The 18,247-nt window shown below is 51.0% G+C and overlaps 7 protein-coding genes and 1 non-coding gene across 8 annotated transcripts; 3 read left to right on the forward strand and 5 right to left on the reverse strand.

The window, feature by feature from the left end:
- Window positions 1–1,453: 1,453 nt before the first annotated feature.
- Window positions 1,454–2,915, reverse strand: CC77DRAFT_1021048 (hypothetical protein). The gene is made up of 3 exons (XM_018525190.1): window positions 2,764–2,915; window positions 2,257–2,610; window positions 1,454–2,203 (listed from the first exon to the last, which is right to left on the reverse strand). Exons 2-3 carry the CDS (start codon window positions 2,515–2,517, stop codon window positions 1,724–1,726), a joined length of 741 nt encoding a protein of 246 aa, XP_018385078.1. The 5' UTR covers window positions 2,518–2,610; window positions 2,764–2,915; the 3' UTR covers window positions 1,454–1,723.
- A 180-nt stretch (window positions 2,916–3,095) lies between these two features.
- On the forward strand, window positions 3,096–4,919 carry CC77DRAFT_990514 (26S protease-like protein regulatory subunit 4). The gene is made up of 4 exons (XM_018536320.1): window positions 3,096–3,207; window positions 3,261–3,326; window positions 3,423–4,494; window positions 4,545–4,919. The coding sequence occupies exons 1-4, from the start codon at window positions 3,205–3,207 to the stop codon at window positions 4,793–4,795; spliced, it is 1,392 nt and encodes a 463-aa protein (XP_018385079.1). The 5' UTR covers window positions 3,096–3,204; the 3' UTR covers window positions 4,796–4,919.
- A 767-nt stretch (window positions 4,920–5,686) lies between these two features.
- On the forward strand, window positions 5,687–8,199 carry CC77DRAFT_964381 (hypothetical protein; the record flags this gene model as incomplete). The annotated part of the gene is made up of 4 exons (XM_018535682.1): window positions 5,687–6,181; window positions 6,282–6,336; window positions 6,384–6,889; window positions 6,941–8,199. The coding sequence occupies 4 exons, from the start codon at window positions 5,687–5,689 to the stop codon at window positions 7,862–7,864; spliced, it is 1,980 nt and encodes a 659-aa protein (XP_018385080.1). The 3' UTR covers window positions 7,865–8,199.
- Window positions 8,131–10,080, reverse strand: CC77DRAFT_990518 (cyclin-like protein). Its single transcript, XM_018536321.1, has 2 exons — window positions 9,375–10,080; window positions 8,131–9,283 (listed from the first exon to the last, which is right to left on the reverse strand). The coding sequence occupies exons 1-2, from the start codon at window positions 9,738–9,740 to the stop codon at window positions 8,381–8,383; spliced, it is 1,269 nt and encodes a 422-aa protein (XP_018385081.1). The 5' UTR covers window positions 9,741–10,080; the 3' UTR covers window positions 8,131–8,380.
- A 1,177-nt stretch (window positions 10,081–11,257) lies between these two features.
- On the forward strand, window positions 11,258–12,878 carry CC77DRAFT_1062007 (hypothetical protein; the record flags this gene model as incomplete). Its single annotated transcript, XM_018528485.1, has 3 exons — window positions 11,258–11,518; window positions 11,568–11,672; window positions 11,739–12,878. 3 exons carry the CDS (start codon window positions 11,258–11,260, stop codon window positions 12,876–12,878), a joined length of 1,506 nt encoding a protein of 501 aa, XP_018385082.1.
- A 1,834-nt stretch (window positions 12,879–14,712) lies between these two features.
- CC77DRAFT_1021054 (hypothetical protein) lies at window positions 14,713–15,878 on the reverse strand. The gene is made up of 2 exons (XM_018525191.1): window positions 15,624–15,878; window positions 14,713–15,554 (listed from the first exon to the last, which is right to left on the reverse strand). The coding sequence occupies exons 1-2, from the start codon at window positions 15,706–15,708 to the stop codon at window positions 15,199–15,201; spliced, it is 441 nt and encodes a 146-aa protein (XP_018385083.1). The 5' UTR covers window positions 15,709–15,878; the 3' UTR covers window positions 14,713–15,198.
- Window positions 15,879–16,321: 443 nt separating this feature from the next.
- Window positions 16,322–16,410, reverse strand: CC77DRAFT_t54. Its single transcript has one exon. It is a non-coding gene; the product is annotated as a tRNA-Cys (tRNA).
- A 20-nt stretch (window positions 16,411–16,430) lies between these two features.
- Window positions 16,431–18,200, reverse strand: CC77DRAFT_1021055 (DNA repair protein). The gene has a single exon (XM_018525192.1). It carries the CDS (start codon window positions 17,949–17,951, stop codon window positions 16,710–16,712), a length of 1,242 nt encoding a protein of 413 aa, XP_018385084.1. The 5' UTR covers window positions 17,952–18,200; the 3' UTR covers window positions 16,431–16,709.
- Between the last annotated feature and the right edge of the window lie 47 nt (window positions 18,201–18,247).

Here is an 18,247-nt window from a genome sequence, read left to right on the forward strand (position 1 = left end):
TACACATTCCTGCAGCTAATGACCGAATAGGGGTGCTTGCGGGGATATGCCAAAGTTTCCTGCATGTTCTACCCGCAATCTTCGTGTTCCTGCATGCCATGGGTGTTGTCCGGCACACCCGTCGTTTCCCCATTTAGTAACGCATGATGCGGCGCCACTTCCGCGCACAGCCTAGCTCGGAGATTTTCATCTCCACCTACCTCACCGAGGTACTGTTAATAGTTGTCCATGAGTAATCATCTCAATCGCCAATGTGAGGATCATCCGATGTGTATTGGCGGGCGAGCAGATTTCGGTGATGGCACGACTGCCCATCGGAATAAATGTCTGTAAGAGAAGATTGTAAATCGTGGAAGAGCAAACGAGCATAGACGGAGACTACTGGGAGCAAGTTAGCCGACCCTACACCTGACCGCCTACGAATGCTACGCAGTTGCGAGTGAGCACCAGACTAACTGTCTACACCGTCTTGTCTACTGTCGTATCTCCACGGCATCCGGACCCCAGCAGCGATCCGCTCCGGTGGGTCGGCTTTTCTTGCTCCTCCGAGCTTACCACCGCTGCATCTGTGCATGGATGAACGTAAACATAACGGTAAAACGCTCACCCAATGTCAGTGGTAGTGCTCTATACGAGCGCACTGTCTAGATCCTAGGCCCATGCTAGGGTTCCAACACGAGGCGGTGCAGGAGGCGGTGGGTATACGTGACGTCTCTTAGACCGCCCTTGACGTCTTGATACGAAGTAGTGAGTTTATATAAGAGGTCGTCGACATCACTTTTTGAAGATCAATATCGAACCAATCTCATTTTATACCGACCAAAACTACCACCAACAACAACCTTCCCAACCAACCATCAAAATGCAGTTCACCACCGCCCTCTTCGCTCTCGCTGCCGCGACCGCCGCCAACGCTGCTTCCGACCTTGGTGCCTGGAACGTCACCATTGAGAGCAACAGCGCCGCCAACGGCTATAGGTCGCGCACCGTCCTCGCTGATTTTGCTTCGGACGCCTATGCTGGCGACGACGTTATTCGCACCGTCTGCAAGTACGAGTTCATCCCTGGTGCCGACGGGGCCAAGGAGACAGAGAGCTGCGAGCCCAACACCTTCTCTTACGAGTACGATGGCACAAGTAAGTGTCCTCTCCTCCGAGCGTCCGGGATTTAAAGTACCAGGATGTGTGTTCTTCCGAACAATATGCTAACAACAAAACAGCTGTCAAGGTTCAGCAGAACATCGAGAAGCCCAACCCCATGACCGTCTTCGGCGAGGCTCCCCTTACACAAACTATGCAGCCCGGCGGCAATGGCAGGGGCTACAAGGGTAACGCCATTTTCGATGCCACCCGTGCCATTGCTTAAGCTCCGCAACATGAACATCCGCGGTAGACCTGTAAATACAAAAGGAGGACATGACTGTACATATCACCAAACGACACAATGAACTAGAGGTTTAATGTAACAACTTCAATTGAAACTACTTTGGCTACTCACGAAGAGCGCCTTACTATACTATTCCCATGATCTCATGTACACCACACCCTCATGATAACCCATGACATTACGCCGTCTGCAATGAATCGAAAGATTTGAATAGTTTGCCAAGGAGGAACGCCTATGCTCCGTCATAGAATCGTGGTCCTCGTCCCGCTTCCACTTTAAGAATAGACCCTAGTCAGCAAAGTGCTGGTTGATTGAATGAGAACATGTCAGTAGGCTACTACGCTTCGCCAAACAGCCGGGCAGTGATGTCTCCCATGTAGGCCTCTTCTAGCTCGTAATCCTCGCCGCCCATACGATCGATACCGACGTACTCAAACGAAGCAACAACAGCTTCGACATCGAAGCCCATTGCAACAAAGCGGTCGACCAGGTCCTTGTTGTAGCCCTTGTATGCGGCGAGTTTTGACTTCTCTTCGTTCTGCTTCGCCTGTTGGGCCTTCTTTTTGATGGACGCAGCGGTGGCACCCCCACTACCCTCAGCAATCTCCTTCTTGGGCGCACCAGCATACGTGACTGCCCACTCGCGTGCCTTGTGTTCGAACTCAGCTGGGTTACGGATGAGCATTCCAGCGACTTCTGCGTCTTGTGGGTCTTTCGGTTCGGGTGTGCTGAGGAGAGATTGGAGCGAGATCAGAGCGGACTTGATGGTCAGAACCGGCGACCATTGCGAGGAGAGCGTGTCTAGACAGATGGCCCCCTAGTGCTGTTAGCTATCTTGAAGCGTGCCTTAGAACTTTGCTTGTCCCTTACCGTCTGTGAGCTGACATTAGGGTGCCAGATCTTGGTCTCGAACTTCATCAGCGGTGGACGGAAGGGGTATTCGCTCGGGATCCGGATGTCGACATGGTAGGTAGCTCCCTCGTATGGTGTGTCAGGCGGTCCGAAGAACTGACCGCGTAGATGTGTTAGGTCTTCCCCGTTGCCTGCCGGTTCGACGACGATCTTGGAGTGCTGATCGTTGTGGATGTCGGCAATCTCCTTGGCGATGCGCCGATTACGGTTGGAAGTCATTGTGGTGGATGATGACTGAGACCTTGAAATCGAAGGGGGCGCGTTTGTATAAGTATTGGAATCAGGCAACAGAAGGGCGCAACCAAGTTGCTTCTGGGTAGACGGGTCAGCCTGAGGCTCCGCAACGTGATCCGGGCTCCACTAAGTTGTGGTGCGGGGATGTGTCATACAGAGTCTTGGGGGTCTGAGGAGGGAAAAAGGCTTCTTGCTTCACCTGAACAGCGACTGTAATGGGGTTAGACTTACTCTAGTCTTGGTAGCTTTTGCGATAGAGAGTACCTCTTAGCCCGCGTGGGGAGCTATGGAGTGGCTCACCGGCGGGGTCAGAGCTCAGAGAGTGAAATATACTTGAGTTTTGGAGAAGCTTTTGGGGGAAGGAGAAGTTACCGTGAAATAAGTTGCTCAGTGAGAAGTGTATAGCTATCGGACCGGGCCTGACGTGTGTGATGTTCTATGGAGGTGGAATGGTGAGGCTTCCAGCGGTTCGAGGCAGTGACGCCACAAGGCGCTAACCCCGATCCTCCGACATCCACGAGCTTCGGAATCAGCGCATCAACACCTCTTACAAACAACCACCGCCTCACTGCCCCCATCGCCTCTACCACCACCCTCGCTGTGGTAATCTCTCCTCTAATCCCCTCATACTGTCGAGCGCCCGATTCGCCTTTCCTCACCTGATCGCGTGTCATGGTAAGATCGCCTCTCATCGGAAGCCACCACGGCAACATGCTAAAGACATACAGGGTAACCAGCAATCGAGTGCTGGAGGCGGCGGACCTCCAGGAGACGATAAGAACAAGAAAGACAAGGTATGTGCTGTCCAGAACACACGGAATGATGGCTCTCGGGAGTCCGCTATCTGTCGCCTCACCGCACCTCACAGATACTAACAACGGCGTCTGCAGAAGGAGAAGCCAAAGTACGAGCCACCGCCACAACCCACAACCCGCATCGGCAGGAAGAAGAAGAAGGCCGCTGGCCCCAGTGCCGCCGCGAAGCTCCCGACCGTCTACCCAACTGCGCGATGCAAGCTACGGTACCTCCGAATGCAGCGAATCCACGATCACCTCTTGTTAGAGGAGGAGTACGTCGAGAACCAGGAGCGCCTCCGCAAGGCAAAGGCGGTCAAGGAAGGCAACGCGCCTGCTGCTGCCAACGCCGGGGACGGCGAAGACCGAAACGCTGATGAGCGCTCGCGCGTCGACGACATGCGAGGCAGCCCCATGGGTGTCGGCAACCTAGAGGAACTCATCGACGACGACCACGCCATCGTATCTAGCGCCACCGGCCCCGAGTACTACGTCTCCATCATGTCTTTCGTTGACAAGGACCTGCTAGAGCCCGGAGCGAGCATCCTATTGCACCACAAGTCCGTTTCAGTAGTCGGTGTACTCACAGACGATGCCGATCCGATAGTGTCAGTCATGAAACTTGACAAGGCACCGACAGAGTCGTACGCGGATATTGGTGGTTTGGAGCAACAGATTCAGGAGGTGCGCGAGGCTGTTGAGCTGCCTTTGTTACATCCGGAGCTGTACGAGGAGATGGGTATCAAGCCGCCGAAGGGTGTCATTCTCTATGGTGCGCCAGGTACCGGAAAGACGCTTCTCGCAAAGGCCGTCGCCAACCAGACCAGCGCAACTTTCCTGCGTATCGTGGGTAGTGAGTTGATTCAGAAGTACCTAGGAGACGGACCCAGGCTAGTGCGACAGCTCTTCCAGACCGCCGCCGAGAACGCGCCTTCCATTGTCTTCATCGACGAAATCGACGCTATCGGTACCAAGCGTTACGAGTCAACATCTGGTGGTGAGCGTGAGATTCAGCGAACTATGTTGGAGCTGCTTAACCAGCTGGACGGTTTCGATGATCGTGGAGACGTCAAGGTCATCATGGCCACCAACAAGATCGAGACGCTCGACCCTGCCCTTATCCGTCCTGGTCGTATTGACCGAAAGATTCTCTTCGAGAACCCCGACCGTGAGTTTCACAATATATTGCAAAATGTGCAGATGCTGACCACCACGCAGAAACCACCAAGAAGAAGATCTTTACTCTCCACACTTCCAAGATGTCACTCAACGAGGATGTCGATCTTGACGAGTTCATCAACCAGAAGGACGACCTTTCTGGTGCTGACATCAAGGCCATCTGCTCCGAGGCAGGTCTTATGGCGCTCCGCGAGCGTCGTATGCGGGTCAACATGGAGGACTTCCGTACCGCAAGGGAGCGTGTTCTTAAGACGAAGACTGAGGGTGAACCCGAGGGCTTGTATTTGTAAGCGTAGGAAGCATGCGAGGTCTGATATCATCTTCAACACTCAAGAGCTATTTGCAAGTGTATCAGTAGAAGTTGCACGTATGAACGACCTGATCATGACAGGTTTACAGTACTCACAGTCAGTCAAACCTTTCCTTCTGTTGTGATGTTTTCGTGAGCCTGTCGACAATGAAACTTTGTTCTTTTGCTAGAACTGTCATGGACTGGCAACTACAACAACCCCAGACCTAGCTATTTGACGCATCTACACCATTGACAGTTCCTCGCTGTCGTAATAAAGCTTTCCAAGTTGCCTAGTAAGTAGCACCTTCCTTCTATGCTCCTGGTCTCAGTCGTGACCGTGCACCGCTTGTGTCATCCGATCTGGGTCAAGGGAAGTCACCTCGTCGCATACCTTTCGCGATCTTTCTCGCCATGTTGCGCTATCTTCTTTGGCTTCTGTAAATGGCTCTGTCGAATTGGGCAGCAAAGAGGCTTCGGTTGGTTATATAGCCTTGTCTTCCTCATCGCACAGTCCTGACTGAGTTATGGTCTTTCAGTATTAGGAAGGAGCGTCATCACATTGGCGACACATCACACAGGCAAATTTCAGCCGAGATCTAATGTACTAAAACCCTCAGCATTCGCGGTGTTACTGCCTTCACTTAAGTAGAAGGGCTAGCTATACAGTCCGCAAAAGTGAGAGACCGGTACTAGCTCGTCTCCCCAGGGATATAAAAACCGCTTACCAAACCCAATTCGATATCTTGTCTCCCCCACCACAATAACCAGTTAAAGTTGGATTCTGGATTGACGACCTCACATTGTCGCCGCCTTCGGGGCAATTGCGCTCAGTGTCTCCCAAGAGAATACGACTGCTTCCACTATACACGACCTCGACACCTCATTCGCTATGGAGATCGAGGCACCCACCTTCATCTCGCTCAACAAGGCTCAGAAGCGCGCGCTCATTCTCCGCGACCAACTTCGCTTTCATGATCCGCACCACCTGGATTTGTTCATTGAGGGTATCAGTAACGATGAGCCACCTACTTACACCAAAGTGAACAGTATCATCAAGCCTGAACTGGTCTTGGCCACACTTAAAGAAGAAGCCAGACGTTTCGATCTTGGCAACGTACAACTACCGGAAGAGCATAACTCCATATACCGCGTTTACCTAGTGGTAGAAGATGGCCAGATCCAGATGCAGACTGAGGATCCTTTGCCACAAGATGAAAACGTCCTTGACTCCCAACCTATTCATGGCTTCATTGCTAGGACTATGGTACCAATGTTCAAAGAAAAATTCCAGGTTATCTTCGCGAGGATGAACAAGATCAACGAGGCTAGGCGGGCCGCTTACAACATGCCTAACCAGGCGCCAGTTTTGTTTCATGAAGGAGAGGTATGTTCATTAGCATGTTATGGACTCTGTCAGGTCCCCTGCAGACATCTTTTCGAACATAAGTTGCGTGGACCAAGTACTTCCTGCTGACTGGGTACAGACACTCGCAAGGCTCGATCCAGCGAAGGCTGAGCAGGACCGGACTCTTACTCGTGGTAATCATTTTAGTCATTATGATAATACAGCACTGACGAAATGGTAGTGACGAAGTCACGCAAGCAAGCACTGAATGAGGAGATCGTTCAACATGTCTCCAACAAGCGCAAATGCGTTGGTCTCGACGCAATCCCTGAAGATGCGAAGCGTAAGACCTTCGACACGATTTCGAGCCACGTCAAAGTTGATTTGTTCAACTCTATCGTCAATACGGCATTCCCAAACTTTAACAACCTGATGATTGCGTCCTGGAACGTGATCACAATCTATACGGCTTGCGGTAGCGACTTTCCAGATCTTCACAAGGCGATGGTCGATCTCAAAGGAGTCCTCCAGGATTTCGACGAGTCTTTTGGTCAGCACGTTGATCGAGCCCCGCCTAAATACAGGGACGACTTTGGTGGACCTTCTCGGGACGGTACGGATGAGGATGGGACCCAAGATCGTAACGGGAGGCGCGATCAGGAGCGTTACAAGGACTGCAAAAACGATGACGTTGATCATCATGGGAATCTCTTCGAAAATCATGTGCCTGTCTTGGGACAAGGAGGAGTTGGTGACTCTAATCAAGTTGGCGATACCACTGCTAACAAAGCGGCGCAGGTGCAAGAGGGCATTGCTGAACAAGGTGGCGGCACGGAAGATTCAGACGGACACGATGACGAAGACGACCAAGTACCTCCTGTGGATCCAGATCTGGCTCCCACGACCGAATATCCCAGCGAAGTTTGTCGACCTGGCTCACATCATATGGCAGAAACCCATGTTGGAGGCCAAGAGTACGCTCATCATCATCACGCACATGTGAAGAAAGTTCGAGAGCAGCACGTCGACGACGACGATGCTGAAGATCTTCCCCTCATTACATTACGATCAGGATCTCGTCGTGAGGCGTACTCATCCTCCGTTGAAAGGAAGCGTAACGAAGAGTCGCCCGTCGATAAAGCTACTCCTAAGACTACACAGAACGCGACCAGCACCAAGGCATATTCTGCGGAGACCGATTCCCACTCAGAGCTCGATCAACAAACGCCACAACTGCAAGATGGCCCGACCGCAAACCCGACTTCTGCTTCAACGCCTCAACCTAGGAAGAAGAAGCAGCGCGACATCTCTAGCTACACCATCGTCGAACTCGAAAAGAAGTATAAGGAGCGCGAGGCTCACATTCTGACTACCTTCGAAAACGACATGAGCAAAGTCCCGGAGAAGCACCGCAAGGCCCTCGAGTCGATGAAGGCTCTGCTTGAGGGTCGTAAGAAAGATGAAGCGCAGGAGAAAGCCAACAAAATGAGCGATTCCTCTGGAAAGTTTGGACGTCCGGGTACCAGCAATGGCGGCATGTTCGGCAACTATACTGGCAAATCTCCCAGCAACCATCTCGGCAACTCTGTCCTAGGAGCGAAGAAACCAGCAAGCATCGCGCCGGTGGCGCCAATGTTTCCGAACGGCAGCCGAAGAGATCCGAGGAATGGTGTTGCACAGGGTAGGACAGGCAACACACCTCCTTACGGGCGTGGTAACTGATGCTAAACCGAACGGGTGCGCCTCGGGGGAGGATTCCTTACAAGTTTTTGAAGAATCACGTTGAACGCATTGTTGATTGACACGAGGAGTCTCCGGGCGGAATCCAGGCGAGATTTGGGTAGTTTGCTACGGTGTGGGCATTTGGTGGCATCGATTTGGTTGAATATTCACGAAACTGGTGAGACATTGGATAGGCGTCGGTTTATACACGCGACAGGTTAATGACTGGGAGCATGCAAAGGCCTTCAAAAGGCAAAGTGTTGGTTAGACGTCGGTTTATTAACATGACGGGGTAATTGGTAATAGGAGGCAGCACGCCACGGCCTTTGATCTGGAATCTTGCATAGCCAGATTAGCAAGAATGTGAAATGATTTTGTTTACCCTCTTGAAACTCCTTGTGCTACTCGCTTGATGAGCACACTGGTATCTTTAGGAACACCTATAACGCCACCCAATGTCGCCTGATACGAGTGAACGCCAAATTTATATGCATATCCTTGACCATCACGACCGCACTACTCCGCCTTCTTAAGCTCAGGCCCCCAGAAAGCATCAGACTCCTTCTCATACCCCTCCCTCGCCAGTTTTCTCCTCTTGGCCTTACTCTCCTCTAGCGCATCACCCTGCACTGCATCCCTCTTCTGCGCCTGATTCAACTTGACCAAATCGGCCTTGTCTGGATCCCGGCAATTCTTAAGCTTCTGCATTAATGTCTTGATTTCCGCCTTATGCTTCGCGTCCCTCGCCTCCCGCTCTGGCGCTGGTAGTGTATTATTGACATAAAGACGGTGGCTTGAAATAAGAGATGCACATTTCCGCAATGTGCTCAGGAGTTTGTCGTAAACCGGATTAGACGTAGGCACCTTGAGTGACAGGTAAAACAACGTGAGCGGTTCATCGGCGAGGAGATGGGCGGACAACCAGATCTGAGAGGGCGTGTACAGGAAGTACGCATCTGTCAACACGGCAATAGTGCGGAGGGTGTTAGTCGCCACACCATACGCATTATGTATCCTCTCCTCAACCTTCTTCTCGGGCATCTTCATCGCCGGACCTCCAACCTTTACCGGAACAGAACAAATCTTAGCCTGGATCTCCTTCGATCCTAGTCCCTGCGCCGGCCCCTGGTATTTCCCATGCGCCATCTCCAGCATTTCCATGTGACCAGCCTTGATAGCGCGGAATGGATGCCGGACGTCGAGGTTGTAGCGGAGACTCTGGACGATGATGTATTCGGGGGCGAGGACGTCTTCGGCGGTCACGTTGCGGCCAGCGCCTTCAGCGTACTGCGAGACGTGGATGGGGAAGAGCTCGACTTTGGTGGCGAGAAACATTATTGTGCGGAGGATGTTGTTAACGTGGTAGGTCATGGGAGAGTTGTAGAGGTAGAAGCGGCGGAGGAATTGGATACATGTTGACTGGTGATGCATTAGTGACCATCTCTCATCTATTTCCTAGTATGAAGTGCTGGAGGCGTATAAAGAGCAGGAGAAGTGTAGTTAGACATACGACGACGTTCAAGGGGAAGCTGTAATGGTTCCCCAGGGCGACTGCGCGTTCGCAGAATTCGTTTACTATCTTCAGTTCCTCCTCTGCGGTGAGGCAGTTTATTTCTGTTACGCTTTGCATTCGCCCATCTGGAGTGTTGGTTCCGCTAGTCCCGCTCCCGTTCTCCTTGTCTATGCCAGATCCAACAGTATCATTGTCCACGGCGTCGTTGCCGCGCTGGGCTCGTAAACGCGCAACATTCGTTTTGACGCGCTCGGTGGCTTGAATGTTGATCTTCAGCCGTTGGGCGGCTAGTTGTGGCGCGGTGAAAGACCAATTTCTAAACTGCGTAGAGTTGCGATAGAGGTCGTCTTCGGTGAGCTGCATGGTTGTGGTGATTGGCCGAAGCTGGGGCTGGGAGCGTGGCACCAGGATTTGGGTGGTGAGAAGGGACGTGATGTCGCGACTGCATGGCAAGTCCAGCCGAGGCGCCTCGCGCGCCTTCTTTCCGCTCTGCCTTTCGGTCCTTCAGCGTCGCATCCTTCACCCTCTTCTGCCTGATAACATCAAATATTTCATCTACTTGAGCTTTTTCCAAGATTCGAATATCCCAGATGACGGTCTTGCTAGATCTTGGCGGTACCTGTCCATCACCTAGGCACAAAGGCATGGCAGTACCATGACCGTGGTCCTGTCAAGTTACTAGAGCTTGGAAGTACGCGAAGCATGCGGCTCGTCATGCGCTGCGCCAATGACCCTGTCAATATGTAGGCCTTCTAGAATACCCTCAATTGTGCTCAAAGTGTACCTCAATCATGCTCAGTGGGCACTGAAGGAGTATGCTACAAGAGGCTGTCCCTTCCGCGCTCCTGACCACATCGATTTCCTTCTTCTGCCAGTCGCCACCACATACTCCGCCTCATCTCCGCTACCTATGCTGCTCGACTCAACGAGTAACATGCCAAGGCCAACCGTGGAGATCGCCCTTTCGGTTTCCCAGAATTCGTATTAGTCGAGATAAGGACCTTGGTGCCTGGGTGAACGTCTGCCGATAGGCGCGCTTCGGTTCAACTCCACTTCCGTTCTTTTGCATTCCGTTGCCTACCGCATAGACCGGAAGAGCGAGGTTTTCCATTTTTAGTCGGATTCAAGCACACTCTTGAGCACCGGAATGGCGACATCTGACACGCAGCATCCTCTTGACGGAAGTTTGCCTGGAATGTCCTCGTGTATCCACGCACAGCATCGATCCGGCTAAAGTCTATCGTCGGCTTACACCATCCAGTTCACCACCTTCTCTAGAATCAATAGTCAGGTTCAAAGCTCCTCACGGTTATTTGGTCGTGGCGCGCATGGGGTCCAGTCATTCTTGGCAAGCAAAGCAGCTTCCTCTTTAGGCTACGCTATCTACCAATCCCCATCTCCGCTCAAGAAGATCCCACCCTAGGTTGCACTGCGTCTGTGTAGCCCCGCCATGGCCTCGACCAGCATGCCCTGCAGTATACTGGGGTACACCAGCCGTAGTTCCATGCTCCCATGCTCGAATCCAAGGCGGAATGCTTGCCAAGCATCACACTATTCTCGGCGTACATGAACGATTGCCTGCAAAAATCACGCCCAAGACTTCACCAAGGTTCGCCCAGGACCTTGCTGCATACAACGGCCGCTGTCGTTGCTTCTATACGGCCTTGGTTGCTTATACTAACTTTTCGGAGTACCTGCGATAGGAAGGTCTGCTCATGATAGTCATCTACGGCGTCCTGCACGCGACGGCATCATGGCAGGTCGGTGCTTCCGAGAGGGTGGTGCAGAGAGGGGAGGATATATAAAGTGTTGTAACCTGCTCCCAGGTTCTCGGATCATCATCAACTGCCAACCGTCAATCCGCAGTCTTGTTCGCAAAGATGAAGTGGGCTACTATCACCACGGCTTTGCTGCCTTTGGTCGCCGCTCATGGCTTTACCCACCAGCAATATGCCTCTGGAGAGGTCATGGACCTCATGATGTCCGGCAAGGAGATGGCATGGGCTAAGCAACGCGCTGCTGGCAACTACGACAGCAAGCGCTGGAATGGCTTCTCCCACAAGCGCTCCAACAAGAACAAGATTGAGTGCAAGCACGGCCGTGTTGAGGCTGTCAAGGGAGATGCCGACCAAACCTACAAGGTAAGAAAGATCATTCCACCAAAACCATTCCCAATTAACACTAGCACAGTGCAAGAACATCGATCTGTACGACTTCAAGACGCACGAGGAGCTCGGTGATGCCATTGGCGAGGGAAGTGGCTCGTGGGGTTGGTCGCACAAGGGCCGTGACTTCGTAAGTAATCCCTGTTATACCGAATTATCCTCTGGATAAAAGCGAACCAAAACTAATTCCAATTAGATTGCCATCGGTCAGACTTACGGTGCTTCTTTCTCCGAAGTTACCAAGGACGGTCAGTTGGAGTACCTTGGACGCCTTCCCGCCAACAACGACTCCGTTATTTGGCGTGAGATCAAGGTCGTTCGTGACAGCCTCATTGTTGGTTCCGAGGGTGTTGGTCACCACGTCCAGGTCTTTGACCTGAAGAAGCTGCTCAAGCTCTCTCCCAAGAAGCCTTTCACTTTCGACATCAAGAAAGACACTGCCCTTGTCGACATCAACCAGGGTATCAAGGGCCGCACCCACACTGTCGTCGCCAACAATGAGAAGAACTATGCCGTCGCCTGCGGTGCTGGCGGTCGTCCCGGTCGTAACGACACCTGTGCTGGTGGACCCATGTTCATCAACATGGACGACCCCACCAAGCCTTACGTTGAGGGTTGCAACGGCCAGGACGGCTACACTCACGACGCTCAATGCATTGTCTACCGTGGACCTCACAAGAAGTACTACGGCCGTGACATCTGCTACGGTTACAACGAGGACACCCTGACCATCTACGACGTCACCAACAAGAAGGGTTTCGGTAACGCTGGTGCCATCATCTCTCGCACACCCTACGTCGGAGCTTCCTACACCCATCAGGGTTGGGTTCTCGACCCCTACTGGCAAACTCACATCGTCATGGACGATGAGCTTGACGAGGGCCAAATCGACCCCAACCGCACTGCTGTTGACAGTCCCGCCAAAGATGGTTTCGCTGTGACCTACATTTGGGACATCCAGAACCTTGAGAAGCCCGTCGTCACCGGCTACTACAAGACCACCACCCGCTCTGTCGACCACAACCAATACGTCTACGACGGTCTTGACTACCAATCCAACTACCAGGCCGGTCTCCGTATCCTTGACGTCTCCAGCATCCCCAAGTTTCCTGACGGCTCCAAGGTCAAGGAGATTGCCTACTTCGATGTCTACCCTCCGGATGATGTCAAGCCCGGCGGCGGTGACGCTCTCTGGGACGCTGGTACCTGGTCTGCCTACACCTTTGAATCTGGTTACGTTGTCATCAACACCATTGACCGTGGTGTCTTTGTTGTCAAGCAGGCCGATGTCAAGGGCAAGAGGAGGGGTCGCGGCCAGTACTGGAACAAGTACTAGAGCAATGTGGTGGATAATGATAGATACCTTGCGCGGTAAAAGCGCTAAGTGTTAATGAAGAATAATGAAAGATTCAAACAAATTCTCGAATGTTCCCATGACCACGTGGTGTTGGTTTTTTGTGAACACATGGATGTTCTTTGAGATGATTTTAAGGCTGACATTACTGTACAGATTGAGCACGGATTCCGAGCTTGGTACTAAAAAGTGTATAAAACCATACGCTCGCCTTCCCATTCTACTTCTTCGCATATCAACCATTTCCCACATAATACCAAAACGACATAAAATACGGGGCATGGCCTGTTCTGATTTCCTCGCTCAACATTTGCAACAACTCTGATCGTGGATCAAGGTCTCCTTTTTTGGAGGTTTCACAGCATCATCTCATAATCAAGTCTAAATCCTCAAAACAACTCGAAGGTTGGCCATAGGGAGTCGATCTGCTGCAGGACAAAAAGGCTAAACGACCTGGGTTATGGCTGGTCTAGCTCGCAGCGATGGTGAAGATGGTGTGATGTTGGACTCGGAGAACATGTCAAGGCACAGGTACCAAAAAAAGAGACCAACTCAAGCCATGGTGGTGTGAGCGACCGAATCTTAAAAAGTTACTACACCTTCGACGGCTCAGGCTTCTACTCAACCATGTTTCAAGATCCCAAAAATACTGGACGAACATCGTATGAGCTTTTAGCGTGCTCTTTGTAAATGTTGTTAGGACCGCTACTATGGTCTCAGCGCTGAGGACTGGACCTAAAATCTTCCGCCGTGGTTTAGTGCTCTTATCTCTGCACAAAGATATGAACACCAAAAACTGCTATGTCTATGCTGTATGTCTGTTCGTTTTGACTTTCAAAAGACCAATACTGTTTCTTCCATGTTGCAGAAACCAAACACGAGTCGTAAACCTGCTCTCACGTTCACAAGCCTCTCAAAAACGTGTTCAAAGAAAGGATGGACCTTGATTCTCTCCAGTTGGTTCTTAAATGTAGGCACATTACACGTCTCGTGAGCAGTTATTTCTATCAGCCCCTCTTGCAATACACAAGTACGAAAAGGCTGAAGATTTATGGTATGTTTGCTGTTTGAAAGTGCGCCACAGCAACATGCATGTCTTTTCCTTCTTTTTCCGCCCAAATTCCAAACGGCCTCACTCACGGGAACGAGCTAAAATGGTTACGATCACACGCGATGTTGGTGTGTTGCTGCGACTGTCTTAGATACAGCGTGAGATCCCCAAGTTCTCGAACACAACCAAGAACACAAAGCGAAGATGCAATATGTGCGCTGGCACTCGCGAGGAGACATGGTTCTGACAAAACTTCCTTATTGAATCGAGTGTATCCAAGCTGCATAGTCGTGCTAAGTACTTGAGACTGGGTTAGATCGGTGAACATATAAATCCTTCCCTTCTCTCATGAAGATTCTTGCCTTCTCATAGCGTACTCAGTTGCTTAGATTTTCCCAAAATGTAGAAACAAAGTTTCTATGTGTGTGAATCTTGCTCTTCTTCCAAACAAAAAATACTCAATTCACGGTGTATGCCTGGAGACGACTTGGTGTCTTCAAAGAACGTATTTCGTTTCTCGAATCGTTACACCAAAGATGAGAGGTCTCGAGATCATGATTGAGGAGCTCGAAAGACGAATGCCAGTAAAAGAATGACCTGATTGACGAAAGAGATTTCAACATCCGAATACCAGCGCTATGCGTTGTGCGTACTGTCCTCGGTACTCGGGGTATAAAACGCATCCTGATTTGCGCCCTCTTTGTATCTCTATAATATCGCATTCTAAAAAAATGTTCCAAATTTACTATGAACCACTTTGTACTTCTTCGAAATTACGCCCACAACGCCGTATGAGACGACTTCTTGCCCTTGCGAGACATATAATGAAGAAGGCCCATTGGAATTGGTACTCCAAAGTCTAGATACAAGTATCATATGGTTTCGAACTAGTCCCAGCGCTTCCCTGAAACATCAATTTCATGAGTACATGTCATGGCCGATTTTGTTCATCCAGAGGCATGTGGCGATACAAACACAGCGCAGACCGAGCAACATACGAGTAGAAGGATCATGCTGAAAAATAGCCAAAATCATCACATGTCAGCGGTACTGAAGTACTTGTAGAAGTACGCAAAGTCTTCTCTTTTGACCTTAGTATCCCACATTCTTTCTCTTCAACGGAACCAAAAAATGACACGTACTGGCTGATGCGGAAGAGACTTTAGCGCATGCCCCTTGAAATAGTGCCCACAACAAAAATGACTGTAGGAACGCCATGCACTTGCTCGTGTCGATATACTCGAATCTTACTTAGAAGAACCACACCCCTTCTGTTTGACCGCCGTCCCTCCCAACTTTCAACTCATCCAAGCACTTCTTCAGCCGCGCTCCGGTCGCCTTTCCATACGCCTCGTAATCATTGAAATCCGGCATCTCGCCGGTTCTGGTTTTATCTGTGCGCACCCATACCATCTTCTCATCTCCACAAGAACCTTTGATCTCCTCGAACATTTCATCGTTGAAACCACCCCCAAGAGCTACGACAGCAGGCCTGGTGCCGTAATTCTGGGAGCCAATGTTGGAGGAGCTATTGGGTGGGGTCTTGGACGAAATGATTAGAGGTATCGAAGATGTTGCTTCTTCGACAGAGAGGTTGATGTGGATTACTGAAAGATGATGAGGTTAGCTACATTTCCCCGCGCACATACTAGTTCGACCAAGATATCCAAGCATACCATCGTATTCTGGTTTGACGCCCTCAGCTACGGCCTTTGCGATATTTGGGTTTCTGCCACAGACGACGATGGGAATAGGCGACATTGCGGACGCGTAGTATCTTGGATGCACTCGTGAAAACGACGACCTTGGTGCAGTGCTGAGGGAGACTGATCGGGGTACAAAACGGGAAAGCAGTCTTACGGTCATCAAATCGAAATATTCGAAAGCATGAGCCAAGGGTGTCTACATATATGCTGCGCTTCGTGTTGTAATGCTTCGGCATTATTGTGTCTAAACCCGACGCTAGTACTAAATGGCACCTGGAGGTCAGCTCGGTGCGGAGAACATGTTGTACGATCGACGAGCCGTCTGACTGTATTCCAACGTCCTCACATACATTCCTATCGCTATGCACTGTTCCTATACTATACCAATTGGAAAGATAGTGTGTAACAGCATCAGACGGACTTATCGGCATCTGCAACTCCAGTACCGGTTCTCGACCAAGCCATAGTCGATTGTAGTAGGCTATGTGTTTATCATTTTCCTGCAATATCATGGAGCAGAGTACACAGCTTTGGCCCACTGTGCTCGCCCACGAAGCAAAAATGATTGTCGCAACTGCAAACCGAGAAATTGCAGACCAACTCCAGCCTTCTTGGAAGAGAAGAGAGATTGTCAGAGCGAGCAAAAAGGACATAGTGCAAAAAAAGGAAGGGCCGAACCGGAGTCGAACCGGTGACTTCGGGAAGGCGGTTTATTGGTGAACTGCAGTCCTACACTCTACCACTGAGTTACCGGCCCTTAAGCTGTTTCGATGACTAAGAGCTCGATCTATAATTATATATACTAAGATAAACGGCTATGGAATTTGGACCACAATGCTTCATGGCGTGGAGGGCAGGTGCCAGGGACGAGGCGAAGTGGGGCTCGTCTTGCGGGTCGATGACAAGATGCAAGTCAATTCCACATTCTACGCTAGACGTAATGTGGTATAAGGACTCACTACATAACGCTTGCTACCAACCCATGGATGTAAAGGACAAGAAATGCAAATATGGGTATCATCTGGCGCGACGCATTGCCATGCCACTCGAGCTTATCTAAAACTCCAATTCTTCAACTTCCATCCCACACTCCTCACACCTCTTCTTTGTCATACCCGTCTCAGGATCAAGTACGCTCCTGCCCCACTCGTGCTCATGCCTATCGTACCTGCCTTTGATCTTTTGCCCAAATTGCGCGTCACCGCCGTCACCCGCTAATCGCGCGCGTTTGTATGCTTCTACCCTCGTCCGCTTCTTCAGATCCTCCAACTTGTTCTTGAACTTCTTTTGTTTCCGCTCTTTGCTCACAACCTGCCTTTTCGCGTACTCCTCATCTAATGCTTCTGCTGAGCCCCATTTCTGCGGACTAAAAGCATACGCTTCGACTTGAAGACGCAAGAAAAGTTGCATGGGGTGGAAGAATTGTTTATGCGGGTTCGGTCGTTCAAGATGAGGTAGGAGTTCTTCGTCTTTGAGTTCGGGGTCGGTAAGGAGGTAGTCGTCTCGCGCTTCGGTTTTGGTGAGGAGAGAGTATTTGTCTGGGAGTTTCTCCTTGCAGATATTGCAGATGCCGATGCCGAATATGTCCTGCCACTTCCAATCGATCTCGAGACTGTTACATTCCCGACATTTGCCCTTGACGTCACGCTTGCCATCGCCATATTTGCCTTTGAATGTCCCACTCTCGATCTCGGCGTTCTCAGCAGCCTCAAGCAGTGCTGCTTCCTCATCCTCTTCTTCTTTGCCATTGACCGTGTCCAAGATGGAGATACCAGGCTCATATGGACCGGCCCTGTTGGCACGAAGCTTCCGTCTTATACGCTCCCTTTCCCATTCTGCCATTGATACGCCCTCTGGCTTTTGCTCTTCCTTTTGTTGCCCTTTCCACATAGCCTTGTTGTGCGGGTCGTCTACGGTGCTTAGGAAACCACCCTTCGTATCCGTCATTTTACTGAAATCATATTCGATGAAGTCCGATCTCGCGTATTTCTTTGCCGGTTGGATATAGTCGTTCGATGGCGGCTGTATGAAGCCATTTTGATCGCGTTTGGCGGGTGATGCCGCTGCAGCGTTGCGAAGGGTCGCTGGAGTCTGCGCGGCTGTGATAGAGGAGTACGCTCGCTTGGTACCGGCGGCAGGCGCTGGTGTAGGTTTCGATGCTTGTGCTTGTTGCGCCTGCGCCTTTGCTCTCAGGCGAGCCTCTTCCATGCGCCTGATCTGCTCGGGGGTGGGAGGATTAGGCGGAAGCTTGCCCGCTGAGCGAGTCGCTCGTGGTGGTGTTGCCGGCCGTTCGGACATGTTGAGATGACGAAGAGATAGAAAATGAGGTTTTGATGTGCACGATCTTGTTTGAGCGAGTGGTTGAAGAAGTTACTGATTACACGGCTGTCGGCGCGCAGGTGGCGGATGTTATCGGGGTTAGTTAGGGTGAAATGCGGCACCGAGACCCTTGTTCCTGAGCAATGATGTACGCCAAGAGATCCCACGATCTGTACCTTCCGATTCGCGTCTCAAATCACTATCCACATGCTAATCACCCGAGAAGTTTGCAAAAAGCTATACTTCTCCTATGATGACATATCCGTATCATCTTG

This window comes from Alternaria alternata (genome assembly GCF_001642055.1).
Source record: "Alternaria alternata strain SRC1lrK2f unplaced genomic scaffold CC77scaffold_12, whole genome shotgun sequence".
In the NCBI taxonomy this organism is placed as follows: Eukaryota; Fungi; Ascomycota; class Dothideomycetes; order Pleosporales; family Pleosporaceae; genus Alternaria; species Alternaria alternata.

Excerpts from the sequence above, each read along its gene's own strand:
- CC77DRAFT_990518 (XM_018536321.1), bottom strand. The coding sequence starts at position 9,740 with ATGCAGCTCACCGAAGACGACCTCTATCGCAACTCTACGCAGTTTAGA. Across the intron at positions 9,284-9,374 it reads GCTTCCCCTTGAACGTCGTC|TCAACATGTATCCAATTCCT; the intron begins GTATGTCTAACT and ends ATGCATCACCAG.
- CC77DRAFT_1021055 (XM_018525192.1), bottom strand. The coding sequence starts at position 17,951 with ATGTCCGAACGGCCGGCAACACCACCACGAGCGACTCGCTCAGCGGGC.
- CC77DRAFT_1021048 (XM_018525190.1), bottom strand. The coding sequence starts at position 2,517 with ATGACTTCCAACCGTAATCGGCGCATCGCCAAGGAGATTGCCGACATC. Across the intron at positions 2,204-2,256 it reads CTAATGTCAGCTCACAGACG|GGGGCCATCTGTCTAGACAC; the intron begins GTAAGGGACAAG and ends TAACAGCACTAG.
- CC77DRAFT_990514 (XM_018536320.1), top strand. Across the intron at positions 3,327-3,422 it reads ATAAGAACAAGAAAGACAAG|AAGGAGAAGCCAAAGTACGA; the intron begins GTATGTGCTGTC and ends CGGCGTCTGCAG. Across the intron at positions 4,495-4,544 it reads TCTCTTCGAGAACCCCGACC|AAACCACCAAGAAGAAGATC; the intron begins GTGAGTTTCACA and ends ACCACCACGCAG.
- CC77DRAFT_1021054 (XM_018525191.1), bottom strand. The coding sequence starts at position 15,708 with ATGTCGCCTATTCCCATCGTCGTCTGTGGCAGAAACCCAAATATCGCA. Across the intron at positions 15,555-15,623 it reads CGTCAAACCAGAATACGATG|TAATCCACATCAACCTCTCT; the intron begins GTATGCTTGGAT and ends ATCATCTTTCAG.